This window comes from Dufourea novaeangliae, unplaced genomic scaffold, assembly GCF_001272555.1.
Source record: "Dufourea novaeangliae isolate 0120121106 unplaced genomic scaffold, ASM127255v1 scaffold5, whole genome shotgun sequence".
Taxonomy (NCBI): Eukaryota; Metazoa; Arthropoda; class Insecta; order Hymenoptera; family Halictidae; genus Dufourea; species Dufourea novaeangliae.
The window spans coordinates 752,945-776,722 of NW_015373883.1; the positions used below are offsets into that span (position 1 = coordinate 752,945).

General features: G+C 34.3%; 1 protein-coding gene across 2 annotated transcripts; it reads right to left on the bottom strand.

The window, feature by feature from the left end:
• Window positions 1–146: 146 nt before the first annotated feature.
• On the bottom strand, window positions 147–23,778 carry LOC107189812 (fatty acid hydroxylase domain-containing protein 2). 2 transcript variants are annotated; one of them, XM_015578586.1, is made up of 6 exons: window positions 23,621–23,778; window positions 8,199–8,328; window positions 5,518–5,621; window positions 2,973–3,300; window positions 1,112–1,384; window positions 147–317 (listed from the first exon to the last, which is right to left on the bottom strand). In XM_015578586.1, exons 1-6 carry the CDS (start codon window positions 23,646–23,648, stop codon window positions 158–160), a joined length of 1,023 nt encoding a protein of 340 aa, XP_015434072.1. In that variant the 5' UTR covers window positions 23,649–23,778; the 3' UTR covers window positions 147–157. The 2 variants fall into 2 exon arrangements, with proteins under 2 accessions (XP_015434072.1, XP_015434003.1); XM_015578517.1 differs by lacking the exon at window positions 23,621–23,778 and adding an exon at window positions 18,230–18,395.

Consider the following 23,778-nt stretch of genomic DNA (forward strand, 5'->3'; position numbering starts at 1 on the left):
GGAATGCAATTTTCTGATTATATTTATCCGGCCAACCATCCTCGATCAAGAATAATAAAAAGAAAACACTTCCAAACGCGAAGTATCTTCTACCGCATTTTCAGAATAATTTTATACTGAATTTTCATATTTATCATGGATGTTCGTTAAAAATCGTTTATTTAGATTTGTATTTTATTTCGTCTGGAAAAGCCTCTCTCGGTGGTATCAAGCTAAGCATCATTATGTGACGTTGATAAGCCCGAGAATTACGAAATTGGGTATCTGTTCCGTGAATGCGGTCCAATACTCCCAAAACTCCAAAGCATTGGTTGAATCTGAAACAATATAGTGCTTTGAAATGACCGTTGTGCAACTTTCAATATTATGTAAAAACTTCTATAAATGTCTTCAAAATGACACCTATATACACTTGATATTTTCAGAAAATTTGTTTACGAAATTCGACATTTATCAGTAGATAAGAAACATCATATTTTTGGGTATTACAAACGTAAATACAAATGTAAGTAAATTCACTCTTTACAAAGTGTGCTAGAGGGACTTTCCTTGTCATCCAACTATAGGTGTCTATGTATGCAAATTTAAATTTTTGTAGAATAACGACGAAAAGCAGGAATTCATTTTTTCTAGTAACAGAATGCATAACCTTGCTATTTGAAAACAAATCGATAATTTTCTTCCAACTTGGAAAATTGTTCTACAGGTAGTTGTGTTTAGACATTGCAGGAAATTAAAGAGATGGAGCAATTTTTCGAGAATTTATCGATCGCATCAGCAAATGTTATTTAATAATAATTCATTCAAACATCTTGAATTTTGTATGCTTTAGAAAATTCTGCCAAATTTTGTAATGGCCAAGAATAATAATGTATCTACGATTTTCGACAATGATTATTCCAGTATCTTACAATCATTGAAGATCTACTAAATGTCACCACATTTTCTATAAAATATCAATCAATGACACAAGGAATCTTTTCACTATACTTCTACAATACGGTGACTCTATGTACATATGCACACGATGCAGTAGTCGATGTAGGACAAGAAGAATAATAAAATTAACGGTACTTTCGATATCGACAGCTGATAGTCGGGTTATACTTACTTTAAGTGATGGAAATCATGGGCTTCTGGGGATGGGAAGAATGGTAGATGGTAACCGGAGTGAGCGTTCAACGTAGATAGAATAGCAAGCGAGAACCAAAGCCAAGCGGTAGCCACGTGAGAACCTACGATGAATACTCCCAAAAACGGGGGCAATAGGTTCGAGCCAATGTGTTCTAAAGGATGGCAATACAGCGACGTTACAGCTATGGGGGCCGTCCATTCATGATGTTGTTTATGTATATACTTATACAGATAGCGGCTATGAAGGAATCTGAAATACAATAATCGATTGGTATTACTATATTTCTTATTGGGACGTACCAAATGTGTAATACTAGGATCGCGTTAGGAAAGTAAGGTCCGATCGAGAATTATTAAAAAAAATAATAATAGTGAATATTCATCCGTTACCAGCTAACGGTCTCTATTTCCAAATAATGCTCATTACGTCTGAATTTTTCATTCAGTTGTACGTACTAGCTTTCTTACTTTTGTTACGAAATACACATTGCACGTTTTCAAGTATATTTACAACTATTTAAATGTTTAACACTTATTATGTACACTGTAAACAAATATTGATTATTGTAAGTTAATTAAAATTAAATATAATATGTATATATACACATATAGGGTGGTCCATGCAACTGGTACCAGTTCGATTATTGCGTAAATAATGATTTTAGTAAAAAATGTTTCAGATAAAAATTGTATAGTTGCAGGGGCGACATAATTTGATGTAATTAATGTTTTTTTAAAGCAAATGCGTAGAGGACATATGAAGGTTAAGTTTGTTTTTTTTAAATGGAATTGTTTATCTTTTATTACGTCATTCGATCCAACTCACAATTATGCATACAAAAGTATTACCTATTCATATAAAAAAAAACAGTAGTTTAGGAGATATTTTAATTTCAATTATTCGAAATGACGTAACTGAAGGCACTCACAGAACGTTAATCTTTTGTTTATGTTATTGTCAAGATTCCCCAACAGTCAAACATCTGCAGAACCAGTTTTCGGTACGACAGTTGGTAAAATTTCTTTAAAAATTTTCTAATGACCATCGTAATGCATATTGCTGAATTTGTTTTACTGTTATCCATAATTTTCGTTATGAAAAACAAATCCGACTTCCATTTAAAAAATTGAAAATGACCTTAAAAGTTTGAAAAATGTAAGTGATAGAAATAAATCGAATAATTCACTATGTGGTCCCGTTTGAACCAAGGAGATTTCAACTCTAGCAATTTTCGCTCAAATTAATACATTGGGAGTTATCGCAGTTGTTCCAGTTACGCCATTTCAAATAATTGAATTTTAAATATCTCCTAAACTACTGGTCTTTTTATATGAATAGATTAACACTTTTGTATACAGAATTATGAGTTGAATCGATTGACGTAATAAAAAATATGCGATTCCATTTAAACAAATAAACTTGACCTTCATATGTCCTCTACGCATTTACTTACAAAAAAACTAATTATATCAAATTATGTCCCCCTTGAAACTATACAACTTTCATCTGAAACATTTTTCACAAAGTGCTTCCGGTTACGTGGACCACCCTTTATATAATGAATGAAAAAAACATTGGGCATGCCGGTATTCGAACTCATGTGCACAAACGTAGCATATAATTTCGACGTCGGACATTTAACCGCTGTGCCAAACAGATAATTCGAAAAAAATTAATAATATATATAATAAATTTGAACAAAATCCAAAATGGTGCTGCAAAAAGTGTCCAATTTCGCGTGGAATGACCCTAATACAGATAAAAAATTTCCCTTCGAACGATAAATATTAATTTGGTTTATTTGAGGGTTGACAAGCCCGGGAGAACTGTTACGTACCTGTGCGAGTAATAAAATCCAATTTCCTCGCATAATATGTGAATTGCGATTTCAACGAGTACCCAGTGGAAGGTCGGCAGCTCGCGGACAGGGGGATAGCCGCGCCATTCCATAAAGTGATAACTGACGTACGCAAGAGGAATTCCGACAATGATCTGATTGAATAGTACTTGAGCGATCACTTTGCACAATTCCGTCCTGTTCACCGGCTCATTCGTTCCGGGCTGTATTTTGTATTTTCGTAACGCGGCCGGCCGGTTGGTTATGTCTAAAATCGTGTAAATGCCGCCGAATATCCAGTAAACGAAAAATGTCAGTCCCAGCGAGCCTGAAAGAGATCGTAACGAACGTTGGTGAATTCTCCATACGCAGTGATTGCTGTTTAACACGTTCGCTATCGCCATAATGGTTTTGAGAACGTTCGACACAAACCCAGATAGCACATGACGCCTTGAAGACGGGTTAAAGGCGCCTTAGACCTAAAATAGCCGTAAAATAGGCGTCTTTAAGGCGTCATGTGCTATCTGAGACGTCGAACATTCTCTAGATCACCATCATTCTCCTCTGTGATTGTTCTCACTTTCTTGATTAGACAGTAAAAATACATAAAATAGGGATAATTAATAATCTAAAGTACAAGTGCATATTGCAAAACACATTGGACTTTTATCTTTATCAAATAAAATGTGCTGACTTAGACATCGACGCGTTACACATATACAATCGGCCAAAAATTTGCAATCGCTACGTTAATTAATCGAAACTGGAGCTTTTTATGAAAAAATGCACACCCTTAAAGTAACAGAGCAAATTTTATTTGTCAAAAAACTAATAATCAACGTGTGATACATTTTGTACCATTTTTTGCACAGAGATAGGATGTTTTTTAAATTACCCTTTCGTCGGAAACATCGCCTTCAGTGAACGAGATTAAAGACGGTCTGACATATTCTGAGCATTAGGGTCTAATATTGTGGCACTGGAGTTTTATTGAGTAAATAAAAGAATCACGTGTTCTTATATAACGCAAAAGCAGAATGTCGTTTCAAGCAGCAGGAAAAGTCAGGTCAAGCATTGCCTTAAATGTGAATTATGATTCTTATACGAGTACTCTGGATATAAGAAAATGCTAAAATTTCTTGATATAAAATATGTGCTTGTTAACTTAAATGTGGCACTTTTGATGGTTTTTAATGGTTACTTATGTAACCTGATGTTCCTTTAAATGAAATTATGTACTCTTTTTTAATGATATTGTATTACATGACGGTAAAGCTCGCGCGAGGTGAAAAATGAAACAATTCGGAAAGAAAAGTACTTTTTACACGTCTCTGCTGATTACGTGCGATCTGGTATGGTATTATTTGTTATAGGAAATAAAAAAATACGATCGGTAAAACGTCATATACAACTTGAACAAATATCAATGTAATTTTTTTAATAAAATAATTTCGTCAAATGGATACTTCTACAATTTTATTTTATGAAATTGACAGTGTTGGTTGGTTAAAAGTGAATAAAACCATATGATTTTACTAAATCGTCGCCATTGTTATCCTTACCAACATTACAAACACCTAATAAGAAATATTTTTCTTGGTGCATTCAATTCAATTTTACTAGGGTTCCTTTTTATTTTTTTTACATGATACGATACTCAAAGTGCGACAAAAATCGTGAAACAAAAGAGAATAAGGTAATTCCTGAATTAAAAATAAATTTTCGGAAAAATTGAATTTTAAAAATTTGTGGAATACGTTCATTCTTGTATATCACTGACTAAGGTGTTTATCTCTAACATACAATTTCTATTTATGATAAACAGACAGCAATACGATATTATCTGCATTCCACTGAATTTACCATCTTTCGTTTATTAATTTAATAACTACAGACAATAAGTAATACTTTGTCGTTGTTAATGTTTATAAATGTTAATTTATATTCAATCAAACTCATATATGCTGAATTTACAAATTCGTTTTTTCCGAACATGAAACTATAAGAAAAATTCTCTATTTGTTCTGTATTTGTTTCTAACGTCGGAAAATACAAAAGCTTTAATTTATACTGATAAATTTTTTACAGAAATTTTGCACATTAACAGTTTCATTGTTCATGATTGTCGACTATAAATCCACAGACATAATTCTGACAGTAACTATTTATGGGTTTTAAAAGAATGTTTAAGAAAATTTCTAATTCAACATAATTCACACGACAAATTTCTGATTCAAATCATTCTGTGCTACATGCGAATTCATGACTTCGCGAACGTGTTAATACACTGCTCGAAACAATTAGGCGATCAAAATAAATTGTAGCCGCTACAACCGTGAACACAGCATAGAATTTCTGGTAATTTTATAAATATTATAAATAAATAATATTATAAGTAATATTATAAAAACTACATATGTATGTACTAGCATTGCACAAACATAATGTTAATTTATGAAAGAATTTTTTCGTTTATGAAAGTCCAGTATAGAAATGCTCTAATTGTTTCGAGTAGTGCACTTCGTAATGTTACATTTGTCTGTACCGTAAACCCAGAGCATCACAGGATCGTCGCCCAGCCTGTTTAGGATTCTGTCCCATTGTGCTTGCCAGAAATCACCGGATGCTCCCCAGAATCGCTGCAGATGCCTGAGAAATGAAGAAATCGCAACGTTATTGCGACCGTCCCCAGTCTTTTCGTAACAACAATTCATGTTTTTTATTGAGTGAATTATTACATGCGATGAGAATGTTAATAATTATATATAACTGTGGTAACAGAATGCAAATATACAGGGTGTAACAAAAATGTTGCAAGACCCGGAAATGAGGGACTCGTGGAGCGATTTGGAACAAGCTTTTCCTTAGCAATAGTGTTATCCGAGGCTTTGTTAACGAGATATTACCGAAAAACACCGACCAATCAGAGCGCGAATCCGTGCCGGCGGAGCTCCCGCGGTAGCGTTACAACGCTCGACTCGCATTTGACCGACTGCGCGACATCCCCACCATCTGTATCTAACTTATAAAAAGGGGTCAAGGCAATAAAGAACGACAGTGCTACTCTAAATCTTATGCATACATTTACTTTTCCCATCTCGTCACGACTTCCGTTACTTTGATTAAAGCATAATAGTCGCAATTATCACAAACTTTTATCAATCTTAGAGCTATCGAGCCAATCGAAATGCTTTGTAGAAGCAGTAGCAGTAGCAGTGGCAGTGGCAGTGGCAGAGAGAGAGAGAGAGAGAGAGAGAGAGAGAGAGAGAGAGAGAGAGAGAGAGAGAGCTTCGTTCTTACACTACCTATCCTATTTACAATTTGTATTCTGTTTCATTCTATCTTACATCTATTCTACACCTAAATCTTATTCTACATGCAATTCTGCGCTTTTGACTCCCGTCTCAACACCTCCTTTTTCACTCACAAGCTCTCAAATACTCCATTCTCTGTTCCTTCCTTCTCCTTCCGTCTTTTTATCTCTTGCCCGTCCAACTGTTTTAGCCAATGCTCCCCTTCAACCTCCACCCCTAAAATTTTCACTACCTCCTCCTCGTTCGCATCCTTCCGTTCCCCTTTCCCCTCCACATTGAACCCATACATGTTTCCAGGTCTCTTCCTTCACTCCACATATTCTATACCTTCTTCTTTCTTCTGTTTCTCAGTATCTTGGTTCTCCCATTTCGTTTCCTCGTTACCTTACTATCCTCTTCCATCTCTCTTCACTCCATCCCTTCTTCAGATACTTCGGAATGTCCTTCTCCTTTAAAATTTTGTACCACCGGTTATACCTAGACTCCCATATCTCCCCCCCCCCTCTCCTACTTCTGCAATTCCTTGTCTCTTCTTTCTAGTTCTGCATAATCTAATCTAGTTTCCTCCCTCATGCTCTCGACTTCCTCCATTTCCATACCTCTATCCCTAAAGAATTCCACCCTTTCCTCCTCCCATTTTGACCTTCTATTCTTTATTCCTCTTTGCCTAATTTCCTCTCAACACTTTCTCGCTATCCCATTTACACTTGCCTCTATCATCATTTTTTGCTCATCTCTCCTTCCACCTTTTACTCTTAACATTTTCCTTTTCATCTCCTTTCACACCTTATCTTTTTCACCCCACCTTTTCCTTTTCATCTCCCACCGAATTATGATACATTAATCTAAAACATAATATGAAATACTAAATTTGAACACCAGACAAACTAATAATAATAAACACATTTGAATTTTCAAGCTTACCTTTTTATTTTAAATACGAAATTGGAGATTATGTATCTTAGATTGGCACCAAATTACACTAAACAACTATGTACGTAAAACAACTGATGGGTTATTGCATTGGATGTGGGAGACAAGAATGACCCAATATAAACAATCAAAATGTTCGTCCCCATGATATAACAAATATGGACTGAATTCTTATTTTGATCGGATTTGCCCTGTGCTTAGCCTCGGTCTACCCTACAAGCACAACGCGTAGCCAACGGCTACCGCGGGAGCTCCGCAGACTCGCAGCTCCGCCGGCACGGATTCGCGCTCTGATTGGTCGGGGTTTTTCGTTAATATCTCGTTAACAAAGCCTCGGATAACATTTTTGCTAAGGAAAAACTTATTCCAAATTGCCTCACGAGTCCCACATTTCCGGGTTCTGTGACATTTTTCTTACATCCTGTATATATGTATAAACATCGTAGCATTTCAAATTTTGCTTTTGTCGAGATACAGCAATGCGGCCAACTATTCCCCTACGTATTTTAGAACTCGTACATCCTCCCTCGTATTAAAAAGGTGTTTCACATGAAATAACTTTTGTGATTCGAACGCATAAAAAAAGACTACATATTTACAATTATAAATATAAAATTCGAATATATATTAACAATTTATCTCAACATTTAACTGCGTATATCAACGTTTAAGTATTTAAGTTCAAGTATTATTTTCGAGAATGTACTCATCTAGCGGCAAAAAATTAAATTGTACAATACGATGCCATATTGAATATTCAGGCTTGTAATATGAGTTATAAGTGCTAAGTAAGTTCATAATTCTAAGTAGAGTTCAATGGTAAGAAAGGGTTGAATTTGTTTGGTCGTAATCATAATTCCGCAGTTGAATTATTGAACATTTTATTAATTTTGTAAGGTATGGTTCGTTACTCGATTCGTGTCCAAGAATGCAAAAACAAAATCAAGTGATATCGTATACCTTATCCGGTGTAATTTACCATGTTAATGAATTGCAGAAAGCGGCGAATCCGATGACAACGGTTCCGATTACGAAGAGTACGCTTCTTAAACTCGAAAGAAGCGTTGGCGGGGTTTGATGCTTCAAACGATCGTCGCTTACAGTCGCCACTGGAAAAATCGAATGTTATTTAACCGTTAAATTTGTATAACTGTAACTGGAAGGAATTTAACAACATTAAATTATACACCTGACTGGTAAATGTATGATATGTGACTTAAGTACAACACTCTTCAGAAAATGTCCTATTATGTTGCGTTGAGAAATTTAGCCTCGATCAGTTCTCACTGGAATTTTTAAACGTTTATAAATGAACGAAACAATGCCTCTAATTTCGTTAAACTCTGAACCTCCATCTGATTTTATTACGTGGAGTCGCCTCTTAAATTTCCTCCAACCTGTTGCTAAACATACCATACATACCTATAGTAACTATTGTATAACTCGAAAATTCTCGTGTTTGTACAGTTGTCTCCCTATTGATAATTAGATGATAGTTGTTCTATTGATAGTCTATTATTATTTTCAAATGCCTAGAAACGCTAGGTTCCAGTACCATTATAGGCTAAACTAGTATTATAAATTGTGTTGATTTCATATTGTGAATCTCAGTTTACAATAATTATCGCTAAACGTTGCGTGGATGGTATCAAGGATAGGATTAGAAAATCTAGCGAGAAACGACAACAGATTCGTGTTTCTTGATGCGTATTAGCCGGCCCAAATCGAGCGGGGAATTTCGCAGTTACTATACATAACTGGAGGCAATAAAGTGCAATAAAGAAAGACAGTGTTTGCAGGACAGGACGTTACACAAGGTACCCCGGATTTGATCGACAATGCACTAAACAACCACTCGACTTCAGCCCTTTCAGACAGGTGATTACGCACAATTACTGTTTCAACAGTGGCCAAATTATAAAATGTGCTCAAAAAGTATTGAACAGGGAGAGCTCTCTGTTGCGTACTGTTTAAGGTGGTTCGTACCTGACTCTCTAGTTAATAAAGCATCATATTAATAATTGGTATTAAACACTCGCTAATACATTTTAATAATGTATAAAAATTACATCTATAAAATTCAACGACATTTCCATTCATTATTCATCATTATATTGTAAATAAAAAATATATTTTAGTTAGTCGTATGACTCCACTGTGCTCGTTTCTGGTATGTTTGGCAACGTTGTTTTTGTGGTGTGTGTTCAGTTTTCTCGCGAAGTTAATATTTAATATTCTTATATGTAAAGTTAATTATATTCTCGTGCATTATAATTGAGAAAATTAGAATTCACTAGAACACAAAATAAGTGAAATACTTTTTAAATGTATTTGTATTTCGCGGGTATGACCTTACTTCAGCAACGTTGCCAAGTCCTCCACATAGTCCCAATAACCTACATATCCTGGACTTTATTGTAAAATATCTTCCTGGAATGTTCGGCATGGTATAAGATTTAGTTCATTATCCGAAAGCTCAGGATTTATACTTTCAGTACCTAATTTTTAGTTAGCAATTCTAATTTTTGTAAATAGAAAAGATTATATTTCCGATAAGAAATCGTAAGTCTGCCATAAGATCTGTGTTGAAAATTCAATTTTTGATAAGCTTTTTCTTATTTATTTGATCGACGACCGAGTCTCAAATTTTGTGTGCGTGTGTATTTCGTTCTAATAAACAATCTGTATGAATCGTATTTAATTACCTGGTCTTTCGAATTTGGCACGAACCACTTTAAATTGCTCATCATCAGTTTCTTTCTTATTATTGTGCCAGAAGCGAGGTGTAATGATATTTCGACTGCGGATCTCTGTGGAAAATAACATTTTATAATCTAATTCATAAAGCCAGAATTATAAGCTGAAACTGCTTTTTTCTCTTAGGGAGTTTATCGGTTTAACCATAAAATAAAATATACATTATACCTCATGCAAGTTTTGTCTTCTATTGCATTTCACATTATACCTTTATACGGGGTGTCTCAGAAAAAATAAATCGAATAAAAGAAATACATTTTTTTCGTTAAAGGTTTTGTTTTCGAGATAATTGGGTTTGAATATTAATCTGAAACGCGTGTATTCGTGCTGGTAATAAGTTAAGACGGCTTGCAATGAACAGACGCGTTAGCCAAGTCCTATTCTATTGACTGTGTACTTATCAGTGATGGGCGATATAGTATCACTACTTTTCAATTCAAATATCGATATTTTTTATCGATATTTAATGTGACACGATATATTCCAGTATCAATACTTAACCCATAAATATCGAAATTTCATTACAATCGCTGCATGTGCCGTAACGTAATAGGTCGTAAGGAACGGACCAATCTCGTTTTCCATGTTTGCGATTGGTGGATTCCTTTACCACACTGTTACCTGAGAATCGGCCTTATTTCATTGCATTTATTTTCATTTTTGTATTTCATTACTTCTAATTTAAGTGCAAGTATCGATAAAAATAATATCGATATTTTATTCCCGATATACATGTGTATCGATACTCTGCGACGTATCGATACCAAATATTGGTACAATTCAAATGTATCGCTATCACTACCGTGTAAGGTAAATGTCCCAGTGGTTGGACACGTCCTGGTGATTGGACACTATCGTGAATTTTCAAATAATAATAGCGAACTTCAGGATAGAAAATAAATAATCTTAGTTATTTCTTATCATAAATCATATAAAAATGTTCGCAAACGCGCAATGTATTATTTAAAAAAATATTATTATTTAGCAATCATGAACTTGAGGCGACATGAATGCCTTCGTAAATGTTTCGCTAACATTGGGAGCGCATTTCTTGAGCTCGTAAGTAATAAATAATTCGTATGTTTCTATTAAATAAAGGTTTCTTGAACTTATTAAAGTCTCCAGAATTGACTACAACTTTGTTTTAATACAATATTTTTCCTTTAATGTCGAAATTACCGAGTTTATTGACTGGTACATGAGAATGTTGATTGCGTAGTCGTTGGACGCTTGTCCAGTCTCTCGAGCTGCATCGAGCAGAGAGTTAATGTACGACTTAAAAAAATTATTTTCGTTATATTACAGTAGATATTTTTGTATTTTTTATATCAATAACGTTATTTAATTTTGAAAGTTCATAGCTTTTTTTTACATGTTTCATACATAAATAGAATATTATTTTGACACAACCATAACCTAAGCCTTTCGCGTACTGAATATTTATTAAAAATCACTTTTTTTATTTTATTTCTTTTGTTTCGGGAATTTTTTATAACAATAAGACGTTCAAGAAGAAGAATGGAAGAAGCGTATTAAAAAAGAAAAACTAGAATAGAAAATAAACAAACATTTGCTGCCAAGAAAGTTGCAAAAACTGTTAAAAAAATCAAAAATGAAAAATGGATTGCTGTTCATTTTGTTATTTTTGTTGCATTTTGTTTAATTTTGTTTAATTTTGTTTAATTTTAATTTTGTTTTATTTAAAGTATATATTTTCTATAAAACGTTTATAATAGACCAAAGTTAAATTTACTATGTTTATTTTTAATGTACAATTTCCTAAATGTATAAAGATAAATGTTTAAAAGCTTTTACCATATATATAACACATACATAATAATAGAATGCAATTTTCTCTTAATGTTACTTAGTTATTAATTTTTATTATTTTATTTATTTATAATTTTGTTTCTTTTATTCATTACATTAAATTAAATTTGATACGGTTTTATTTGAATTCTTACAACATAAAAGACAAGTATCGTGTTTTACTACTAAAAATCAGCTATGAATTATTTATTGAATGTTATGTCCAAACACTGGGACAGCTAAATTCAATCACTAGGACATGCCATAAATTCCGTCCAATCACTCGGCCAAAGTAACGCTTTTCGATATTCATAAATTTTAATACTTATTTTCACGTGAACGCTTTCTTATAACGACTTGTCTGGAAGAAGAAGTTTTGCTCTATCGATTGAATGTACTTTTGTGCCAATCTATATTATTTTAATGTATAAAAAGTCTTCGTAACCGCAATCTTCGCCTTAAACGTCCAACCACTGGGACATTTACCTTATCCAATCAATTTTCAAGTTCAAAGATCTAGAAAACGAAGCATCACCCAAAAAAATGTTATTCTTTTGTTTTTCAACTTAATGTTTCTTATAGAATCACCTCCTGCCCGGTTGAACTATCCGACCTGAGACACCCTGTATGTATAGTGTGATTCATCTAACTCTGCCACCTAAATTACTTGTAACCTGTTCGTTATATGAAAAAATGTTTCGAACGAAAGTCGTATAGTATAAAAGGGGGCACACAATGTGGTAATTAGTTGTTTTATCGATATATGAACGTCACCTTGAGTTTTTTTAATCGTAATGTTTAAAATTTGATCCTGGAATTGGAAAGAATGTTGAACACTGAGTAAAAAACTACATATCAGGGTATTGGGATTTACTCATTTACGTCACGCAATCTGGTGGCGAAAAATATAAGCAGTCAACTATCCCTTGTGACATACGGAGTTAGTACCGCTTTTGGTCATTCGAAGTACAATTCTTTGTTTTAACACGTTAGATACGCTACATATTTCATTGAAAAAAAATGGAAGATACATCGGGTGTTCGGTTTCCACCAAAAGAAAACAAAAGCAAGATGTAGTATTGTGTATATGGGTGTAGCAGCAAAGCTTGTATCGCCCTTGCGACTGCGGTTCCGAAAACATTCACCTTTCGGTTTTGATGAAAATTGGTAAAATTGTCTCAAATACTCCCAAATAAACAAAAGATTTTTTGGCACATTTGAAAATTAATATATATATATATATATATATATATTGACAGCGTAACGCGACCGCTCCAAATTCGAGCATGGAGCGTATTGCGTATGGAACTGGACCGCTCTCCGCTCCGCAAAACGCCGCTCACACACGCACTCGCAGGCACACGAGCGCTCCTAGAGGAATCCCGAGAACTTGCGAACATTTAAATAGCGACTAACCGCGTCCTTTACCGCGCCGAGCAACTGCGCACAATTACAGGGCCGTTGCAAGCGTGAGGCGACACCCGACTCCGGAACAGTTTTCCCCCACCCCGACCAGGAGCTGCTATGGGATATTGGACATCGGCCGAGCATATTGGATATTTGGGATAAGGGTCTCCCGCCCTTCGAGAGGACCACACCGCCAACCAACGGTGGAGGAGCCGATCTCGTGAGGCGGCCGGTTGACTGCGGAGGAAGCGAACATCGGCACCAACGGAGTAGGATCACATTGGCAGTGACCGGCGCCTCCCTCTGCACAGGACTCCCAACGGAGGTGCCTGCGGGAGAAACCCATCATTGGGGAGTACAAGCGCGTCCAGGGGACCAAGCGCCGTACTCCAACCCGACTCCAGGGGAGTCAGAAGTGAATACATTTTAAAGGGGTTGAAAACGTGGATGACTTGCCAGCGAGAGAATTAATCTAGGCGACGTCATCAAACGGGGTTGCAGCGATCGTTCGTATTTTTCAACGAACCTTTACTCTAACATTGCGTGAAGCTCAGGTTCTGCTACGCAGGATGGGCATAGACATAAAAATGAATTATGGATTCACAATCTAAAAACCCCTTCTATCCAAAAAGCATATCACAAAATGACTGGCGTGAGCACAAGAAAATTTGACCAAGGTTCTTAGCACCATTATCATCTCAAGCGGGGCTTACTTCTGAGCATGGGCAGCCTTGAGAAAGGCCTGGTCATTTCCAGCTGATAGGAACATTCAGCATACAGTTAAGCATTCGATCAGAGTGTTTACGGAAGGGTGGTTTTGGTATTCTTTTCCTCTTTACCGACAATATGAATGCTGAAAAGATGTACCAAATCTATCGGAAATGCTTGTTGAAGTCTGCTGAGAAATGGTTTGTACAAGACAGAATTAACTGGGAACTTCAAGAATACACCGGCCCCAAGCATCGCAACCGTCTTTAAAAACGGGGGTAAACATTGAAATACGGGAACGCGGAAAGCAGCACGCGAACGCTGTTGCTTCGCGAGATATTCCGTACACAACGTCGCATGAACGATTTTGTGTCGCGAGATATTTCGTACATAGCATCGCATGAACGAAATCACGTGGCATTGAATGAAATGTGACATTGACCATTCTTTCCCGAACTCAGGATTCTTTGGCCTTAATTTTTCTGGCCTGTGCCCATTTTTTGCCATTAATTAGGTCTAAGGGAAAGTTCTGTCCGATTTTGAATTAAAAGAAAATAATTTATTAATATTCCATCATTACTAATGACCTCTTCCCAGGCTGATGGTAATTTGTGGATTCCATTTCTGTAGAATGACTCATCTTTGGATAACGTGTAGACCTAGTATTATACTACAGTTTGATAGCTTCCCCCAAACTCTACCACATGATGCTCAAATCTCAATTTCGATTTCGAATGGACTATGATCGTTTTTCCCCTGGACACTTCATTTCAAACAGTTTCTGAATCACAGTGGACAACATTTCGAGCAGTTGCTACATTAGTAAAATGAATCTTGAAAAGTAATCACTTTATACTTATTTACGATAACATTTTACCCAAATACAGAGTGGAAGAAACTGATAGTACAAATCGATAGTAAGTAAGATAATAGAAATGATAGGAAGTAACTCATGACATTGATCGTGTTTACACGTACAAAACACGGGCTGGAACAGCAATCTATACATACAAAGATCCGTTAGGTTAAGACTTGGGGTAAAGGTTAGTCCATGTGTACGTAACGGATATTCATAGACTTTTTCCTCGAAATTAAAGCGTCATAAGCGAAAACTTGTTGTACTACTCTTTTGTATAAATCGTTGGGTATTAATAACTTTAATGGTTAACGACAAAGAAGGCGAATATATTACATGATTGTCTCCTGAGTGATCATTATAATTTCGGAGATACTTTAAATAATTCGTTAAAATGATGTATTATTATTCTTACTTATTATTTATAATTGATTACTTCTATAATATTATTAACTATAAATTGTTTGTAACATTATCGTGAACAATTTTTACGTACAAATTACTGTGATTATCATATTGTTTACTTACTCCGTTTAAAGGTAATATTATTTTAATCGCGTACGATAATAACACAATATAGTTAATGTAAACAATACAAATGAAATAAAAAAACAAGAGTATATTCATATTATCGCAACGGAAACTTCTTCAATCATTTGATGACATTATTCCGATGAAAACGTGTCGAAACATACCATAAATTGGATGATTTCATTAGATTTTATCGAATCAAGGCGCTCCTTGGTTTATTGCAAAACTTTTCAATATCTGTCTAGATCTCAAAGTTATTCGATTTGTGCTGTGTCTGGTTTAATTTTCATCAAGAATTGATCGAATGATCGACGACATTTCTGTAATGATATCATGAGAAACAATAGAATTTAATATTCTCTATCTGAATCACTCAGGTCACGTGCTTTTACCGTTAATTTCGACTGTAAGTCACCGTGCGTAATTCGAATAAGATTTTCTACTTGTTATTCCATCCCGTTCGCTTTCGCTGTAGCTACAAAACGTGACGGTCCTTCGTTGACACTTATTAGTGCGAGACACTGGGATCTGATTTATTCGCACTAATTCCAACCTTACAGTATCAACTTCCAGAACTGATTCACAAAATACCAATAATAATGATCATAAAAGAAATGATTAATTAGAACAATTTGTTATAATATACCCAATAACAATTTCTATTGTAGCAACATATTGGAGGAATACATACATGTTATTAGATGACTTCTGCTTAATTAAACTGAATCAATATTTAATTACACTTACTAAAATGGTAATTTTCTTAGGCTTCCTCGTTCGTTCGTAGTATGTGGTACGAAAACAAATTCAGGCAACATTCCTTTGATTTACAGTGAATCATAATGAACTCTTTCGTGTAAACATCTTCTAATAATTTGATGATAACATACTTTTTGTATATATCTTATAAAAATATAAGTCTACTATACTCTACTAAAAGTTGCCTAAGAAAAACTTGTGGCTTCTATAACGTTTAAAAATACAAGAGTTACGTCTGATGTGACTTTTAAATTAGTGGTAAATTTTCATTCATTGATCTCTCTTCAAGCTTTTTTTTCTCAATTGCAAAAACACAGTTGACTCCCGTTGAACGAAATATAATTAATCATATATTCAACAACATGTAATGTCATTTCTTCAGGGTAAGAGTATTGTGTCCTAAAACTTTTTAAGGTTCCGATTTCAGCGACCAGTTTCTGAAAATTTCGGCCAATAAATGTACGCACCGATGCTTAATTTGAGAGACTGTGGCATTTTAACTCGTCAACTACAATTCTAAAAAAAGTTTAGCTTCCAGTTTCATTGGTTTCCGGTTATTTTAAGTGAGTAACACATCCTCACGATACGATCAACGCAATATGTCACCTAACTTTCCGTTCACGCTAATAAGGTGTAAATGGAAAATTCAATGTCGGTCATCGGTGGCCGTAAATTAAAATAAAAAATAACAAAAATATCTAATATAAAATAAAAGCAAGCTAATTACGAGGTGTTCTGGCGTCAACAAATTTTCGAGCTCTCTAAAGACGCACTAATTTCCTTTATTCGACGCTATCCAATTTCTTTCTGTACGATCCTTTCGATGTTCTCTGGTTTCAAAATATTGTCAAGGTCTCTAAGAACGTGACAGTTTCCTTTATTCAGTTCTGTCCGATTTCTTTCTATATGATCTTTACGTTGTATCACACGCTGTCCAACTGGTAACTCAAGTTAAATAGACGAATGCAATGTTCATATCTAACGTGTTTCTACTAAATGGCATCTTCTTACTTACGTCATTACTAAACATTTTACGTTGTCGCTCAGATACAGATGCGGTCAAACTGTTGTAGTAGGTGAGTGCAAAAGTTCTGGTAGATTTTGCTTTCGAAAAGTAGACTAGTAATAATTTTAGTTATATTTTAATAACAATTTAACGAAATACTTAATGATCTTTTTATAACGTATGTTTTTTCAGTAAGAATTTTCACTCTAATGTATATACACATTTTTTGAATATTAATATTATTATTCCACTTATATAATTAGGTTATATTTATAAATTTACAGTTCACCATAAAGTGGGAGTGACAATAAAAGCTTTTCCAAACAGATGATAAATGTTTTTCACAGTACTTCGTAACGTGTTTCTCTTTTCATTTCAGATTTCACTTCGAAAGCTTAATATCCAATTTAGTATTGTATTACATTGACATCAATGCACAATATACAAGTTGTTTCCGAAAAAGCGGTACAACCCGAGAAAAAGTGATTCTACATGGAAAAATAAGTCGAAAATGTAGAATAAAATTTGTTCGTACGATACTTTGTTCTCGAGATAATCGAGTTTGAATATTCATTGAATACGCATGCTATTTAATAGGACTCCAATAAGTCAAATTATCTCGAAAACGAAGCATCATATGAAAAAACTTTATTTTACACTTTTCACTTATTTTCGCGCGTAGAATCACATCTTCTCGGATTGCACCACCATTTCAGAAATATAATTGTTTCCACAAAACCACGACGATCATATTATACAAGTGGTTGCTTTTCGGCCAAACTGTAATTTCACCGTATCTTTTTCATAACTCTTGTCAGGCCCATATCTGTTCCAACCAGGAGAAGAGATTATTTTTATAAAAGCAAAATTTTTAATATCACGGAATCTGAGAAAGCAACGTATCCTCGATTTTATTATATCAAGAGTTTATTATAGATATTTTAAAAAAACAACAAATATGTTGAAATCACAATCAAACCGGTGACTTTTGGCAGCCCACTGTATATCAAACGCAGAAAATCCACCGAAACTTTTGCACTGACCGAATACATTAATAAACGTATAGAGGTGCACGAATTTTCAGAATGGTCCGGACATTTCGAGTCGGGCGAAAACAGCCATAGTTTTTTATTTCCACACGTCACACGCACCATGGTCTTTGTCGGGTCCTACTCACCTTTTCGTCGAAACACCGTTTCGAGCAACGCCATATCGTCGCAACACACTGGTCCCTGGCGGGCGGATCGTGAGACTAGAAACTGTACTCTTTTTCAGATTCACGCTCGTTTGCCCGCGCACTGCATCGCTGATCGCTACACGTCAAGTGTCACGTACTGGCCGTAGCCGTGTATCATTGTCGACTACGCTTCGGATAATAATCGCCCCTCCACGCTCTATCCTTCTCTATGCGGCCGGCAGCACTTAATTTTTTGCGGGCTTGTGCAAATCTTAGACCGCTGTTAAAGTTCGGCCCGCCGCGGATAAACATTGGACGGAGAGAGGAATTCTATTTCTGAAAAACTCTATCCTATACAGGGTGGTCAAAAAGAAAAGGGTCTTTTGGTGCTTACAGTCCTCACATCCAAACCTGGGCACTTCTCAAATGATGTTATTTGAAATATTATTTCAAATTACATGTAATTTTATTTCATAATTATTTCCATTCCTGTGATCGCGTCTGAAATAACATTATTTAAAATATTATTTCAAATAACGTGTTATTTCATTTTCTATCATTTGGAATAATTCTTAGAAATAGTTGTGAAGCTTTCTTCGAAATTGTATCAGGTGATTAGATCTGAGTCTGATTTATTGACATTTTTCTGAGCAGTAACACCCCTCTTCCATCTTCCACACCAGTGGAACGGTTATTTTCTTTCGCGACAATATATTAGATGGACCCAAGCAAAAATCTCTCAGGAATGAGCTTTATGAAGAGCGGATTCTGCTTAAAGCAAATTGCTGTAAATATTTCTTAAAATAAAATCTTTTCGTTGCATATTAGTTCGAGTATTATTTCTTTTGCCAAATTTGAAATACAAAAATAACAAAATATTGTAAGTAATTATTTGAAATTGCTATTGTTTTAGATGAATTGATAATATTTTTATTTTCAAATAACAGCAATGAAAATAAAGTTGAGAAATAAATTATTGCAAATAATTATTTCTTATTTTCATTTCAAATAAAATTTGCCTAGGTCTGCTCACATCAAGTAGAGAAAAAAAGTGTCTAATCAACATAGTGCCTAAATTCTATTTTTCTGTGAATACAGAAATTGTTACGCATATTCCATATATATGTTCCTTGCATTTCAATTCAAAACATAAATCTGCGGATTATAGATCGACGTACATTTTCAAACATTCCTTCTGTATCTCGTATTGCCTGTTGGTCGTATAACCTCGAAGTAAAATACTACTAAACTAATTCTTCTGTTTACGTTCAATATGTTGCGAAATGACTCACTCATTCACGCCATCGAACGCTCGTAAGTACGAAAGTTGACATTACGTCGAAAGGGTTGATATTAGGACCTATGTTAATCAGATATTTTTTACTCCATTCCGTGAGTACTGTAAATGCCTAAAGGCTTGGAGCCTTTTTTTGAAAACCTTGCATAGTAAAGTGTGTGCGCGAGAGTATATGAGCCGTTTCTTTTTCTTTTAAGTGGTACAAGTTCACTTTTCTCTATTCTGAGGTATTTATTGTTTTGCATTTTACTCTATTTAAAAATATTGTTTGAAGTTTGTTTTACGCTCTTAAAATTCCAGAAATGTTCAATTTTATTGTGCGGCCATATTTTGTAAATATATTCTTTAAGTAGAACAGTGTTTTTGTTAACCGCGAACGGACTTATACCACTGTCAAAAATAATAAACTGTGGAAAACGTGATCAATAGCAAATTTAAATTTATATTTCAATTGAAGTAAACTTTTCTGAAATGTAATACGAAAATATAAATAATAATAATTCTAATGAAAACAACAAATGATTTGTGAAAATTTTATTACAAGTAGGTATAATAGAAGAACAATTTGAAAACAAATGAAAGTACAATCATTAGAGATAGACAATATTAATAACTTTTACTCATATTTCATTCCTTTTTGCTTCGTGGAATTTTTCTTGAAATATTCGTGGAAAGTAAATGGTCTTACACCATTCTTATTATTAACTATACCAGACTTACACTCTGCCAAGGAAACTATTTATACAATTCCATTTAACAGCTAAACTTCTTTTGACTAATTCGTAAGCATATTGTACGGTATTGATTTTGTTATTATGACTATAAAAAGAAGACATCCACCTGTAACTAACTAGTTTTAACAGATTTTGTTTGCAAAATCAGACTTATACCGCTTTTTTTAAAAACGGCTCATATGTAAATGCACAATATCCCAGGAATGGTAGGAGTAGCTAGAGCACCTGTCCATCCCGTAAAATTTTTTGTCTGATCGGTGAATCAAGTACTAGGGAGATTTTTAAAATTTTTTTTAGAAAGTTTTGTTCAGGCTGGGTTTAGAGTTAGGACGTGATCTTGTTACCGCGATTTAATTTGTAAAATCCACTGGACGAAAGAATGTGACAAAAAAAAGTGGTTATAAAATTTCGAAACTGTTAAGTATAATTTCTGTTGGGAACTTTGTGTGTGAAAATATATAACATGCGCCCGAAATTGTGCTCCAAACGAGTAGGATGTGATTCGTTCTGCAAAAACCAGTCAAAAGCGCAGAATACATTTTTTTCACCAAGATTTTGTTTTCAAGAGATATGATTTTAAAAATCTTCGACTTAGCCAAAATGACTGTTCATTAATCACTGTTTCTACATATTGTAAGCACAAATGCACAACGTATCAGATAAATTTTCAACGTCGATTTTATCGAAAAATAAGCCTCAAACGAAAAAACTTTAATTTGTATTTCTTTTTTATTAATTTTCGCATAAGGAATCGTTTGCTACATGTTTGTACACGTGGTACATCATGCATGAATCATTTGCCATCAGTTTTCCACGTAAACATTGTGACACTTCGATTTACAAAATACGATGTTAACAAGTCATTGAAAACGCTTTGCAGAAACTTGTTTATTCAAAGGTATCCAGGTTGTTTAAAAATTGAAAGTTAATGAACTACGAAAGCGAGGTATAAAATAGGACAAGAAATAGATTAATTGTCTGTCCTTTAGAAAATTGCTGCTCGTAGTTATGTTCCCATGTATAAACTCTACCCTTTCACTTAATGACAATATTTATGAACAATAATGTCAGCACAAGAGTCTCTGTTGTAATTACCAAGCCTCATACACAAGTAACTCATAGTTATGCTAATACCTTAATACACAGTTAGAAAATATGTAATTTTCTTGGTGTCAACGTCCAATGACTGTAATAGATACACACGTACAGTGAACATATAATTAATTAGTTCTTCATTCACAAACAAGTGAGAACAAAGTAACTCTGAACATGAAAAAAGTATGAAGTGTTTACTTAAAGAAATCGAATTTTCTAATAAACAACGATACAATAGCTTGTTGTAAACAATTAAAAATTGTTCGAACGTAGTTGTTGTTTCTGTACTCATGTTTAGCGACCAGTTAGTAAGACATTGCTAACAATTTCACGAAAACGTGCGCAAGAATTTTGAAATTTTTAGTGATTCATCGACACAACGTATGGAATATTTCAAAGTGTTTGTGAGTCATCCGTTTTCTGTTTTCACGCTCGGTTGTGTGCTATCTTACGACTGATACAGATTTGATTCTGAGATTCAAAATATTGTACCGTTTACCTATCCCGAATATACGAAAAATAAATTTAGGTTTCATTATCATTTGGATAAATTGGTCGACAAAATTGTGAGTTTGTAAAATCATTCACAATTTATTTATTGCACGAAGTGTGGTGAAGTTCGTCGCATAATCGTATACAAAGTAATTCCTTTTAAACAATATAAAACAAAATAAAACGAAATTTTATAGTAAATTTATTTTCAATCAGAAGTCGTTTATAAATAAAATTGAATTTGAACATTCCCACAGTTCGCGCGCTTTAAATAGGACTGACCAATGTGTCTGTCCTGCACTGACTGTTTCTGCTTACGATAAACAGTAATAAGATATTAATTGCTCTTCGTCGGTTATATTGCGTTTCAGTTACAAAGTTATACCAAATCACTACCAAAAACAAGTAATATAGCCTTACTATCTATAACACATTAACACAAGTATAAATAACCCATAATATAATATGTAGAATAAAACACTATAACCAAATCGAATTCAATCGTGAGCATATTCGCAAATTTTCAGATTCGAATGATTCGAAAAGAAAGCCTCAAATAGAAAAGTTTTTATTTTACGTTTGTTTTTGCAAATAAAATCACCTTATTACCATGTATAGTATATTTAATATATCATTAATTTTTCGAATTTCTATATTTTCTTCTGATATCTTCAACTTCAATTTTCACTGTTTACTTGAAAATATAAAGGATTACATTTTCATTTTAACCACGTGTTATGGGAATTTAAATTCAGGTTGGTATTTTTGGATTGTTGGCTTTTGTAAACAAATTTATTATGTATTCCGTAATCAAACAATTTTAAAGTTCAAAATTCCATCATGAAAGAAAAGACTTGTCACTATAAACTGAAATGTTAAAATTTTTTTTTATTTCATTAGCGATAAATAGGATCGAATTATATAAAATAAATTCCTTAGTGAAAACTCTAAATTTTTGTAAAAAATATACAATATCTGTACAAGTTATATGCTTTTAATTTTAAAACATGCACTACCAATACTTTTAAAACTTGGGAGTTAATTTGATAGTTGGATTTATATATGTATTAAATTTGTTTGAATGAATTGGATAAGTGACAGACGGACAGTGTTTGTCTAAAAAAAATTAAGAAAATTTATCTGTATTGACGATAACATTAATCACAATATGTATCATCATTTACATCCTGTGAAAGCTTGACGCTGTTATAACTTACCCTTATCCCTTGTACACAGTTCGATATGTAAATAGCGTCACCTCAGTGTCTCGATGAAAACACAAATTTTATTGATTAACTTTGTATCGCTCATTTTGTATCTTACGCCGTAGCCGCTGACTAGAATTTAGACCGAAGCAATATTTTCTTATGTACACGTACAGTGACAGATCCAATAACATAAATCAACCTGTTTCGAGAAGGCGAAAACAATGAATAGGCGCGCTCATATTAGTTAACACGCGTTTATTTACAGTTTCACTTGCCACTTTCTTCCCTCCAAAAGCGAACGCCAATAGTAAAGCGCCCGTCGATACATTCCGGTGACACATTGTGTTTCCGCGAAACACACAACGACAAAAGAACGCATAACAGGAGAAACAGGTGCACTCAACTTTCAGTGAACTATCATGTGAACGAAAACACACGGTTCAACGAATTATGTAGTTTTGCACAGAGCAACTGTCATAGTGCCGCCCTGAGTTTGTACGTGTCATCCGAACGGTATGTTTCATTCGAGTGTCAACAGGAGGGAACAGGAAATGTCCTATCCTACCTTTGTACTGGCTCTGCACGTCCATCATGGTTGACGATGGTAGTGTTTACGAAAAAAATCACGTAAATTCTTGTATCTTGACAAATGAATCGTATTTGCCACAGCACACACAATAGTCGATAAATGCAGACCGTTGATACTGGCAAGTGCGCCGTAGC

Bases quoted from the DNA above. Each gene is read 5' to 3' on its own strand.
- LOC107189812 (XM_015578517.1), bottom strand. From the start codon at position 18,263: ATGGCGTTGCTCGAAACGGTGTTTCGACGAAAAG. The intron at 8,329-18,229 runs GTGAGTAGGACC...CGATTTTTCCAG, and splicing joins AACGGTGTTTCGACGAAAAG to TGGCGACTGTAAGCGACGAT. The intron at 3,301-5,517 runs GTACAGACAAAT...GATCTCTTTCAG, and splicing joins TGTGATGCTCTGGGTTTACG to GCTCGCTGGGACTGACATTT.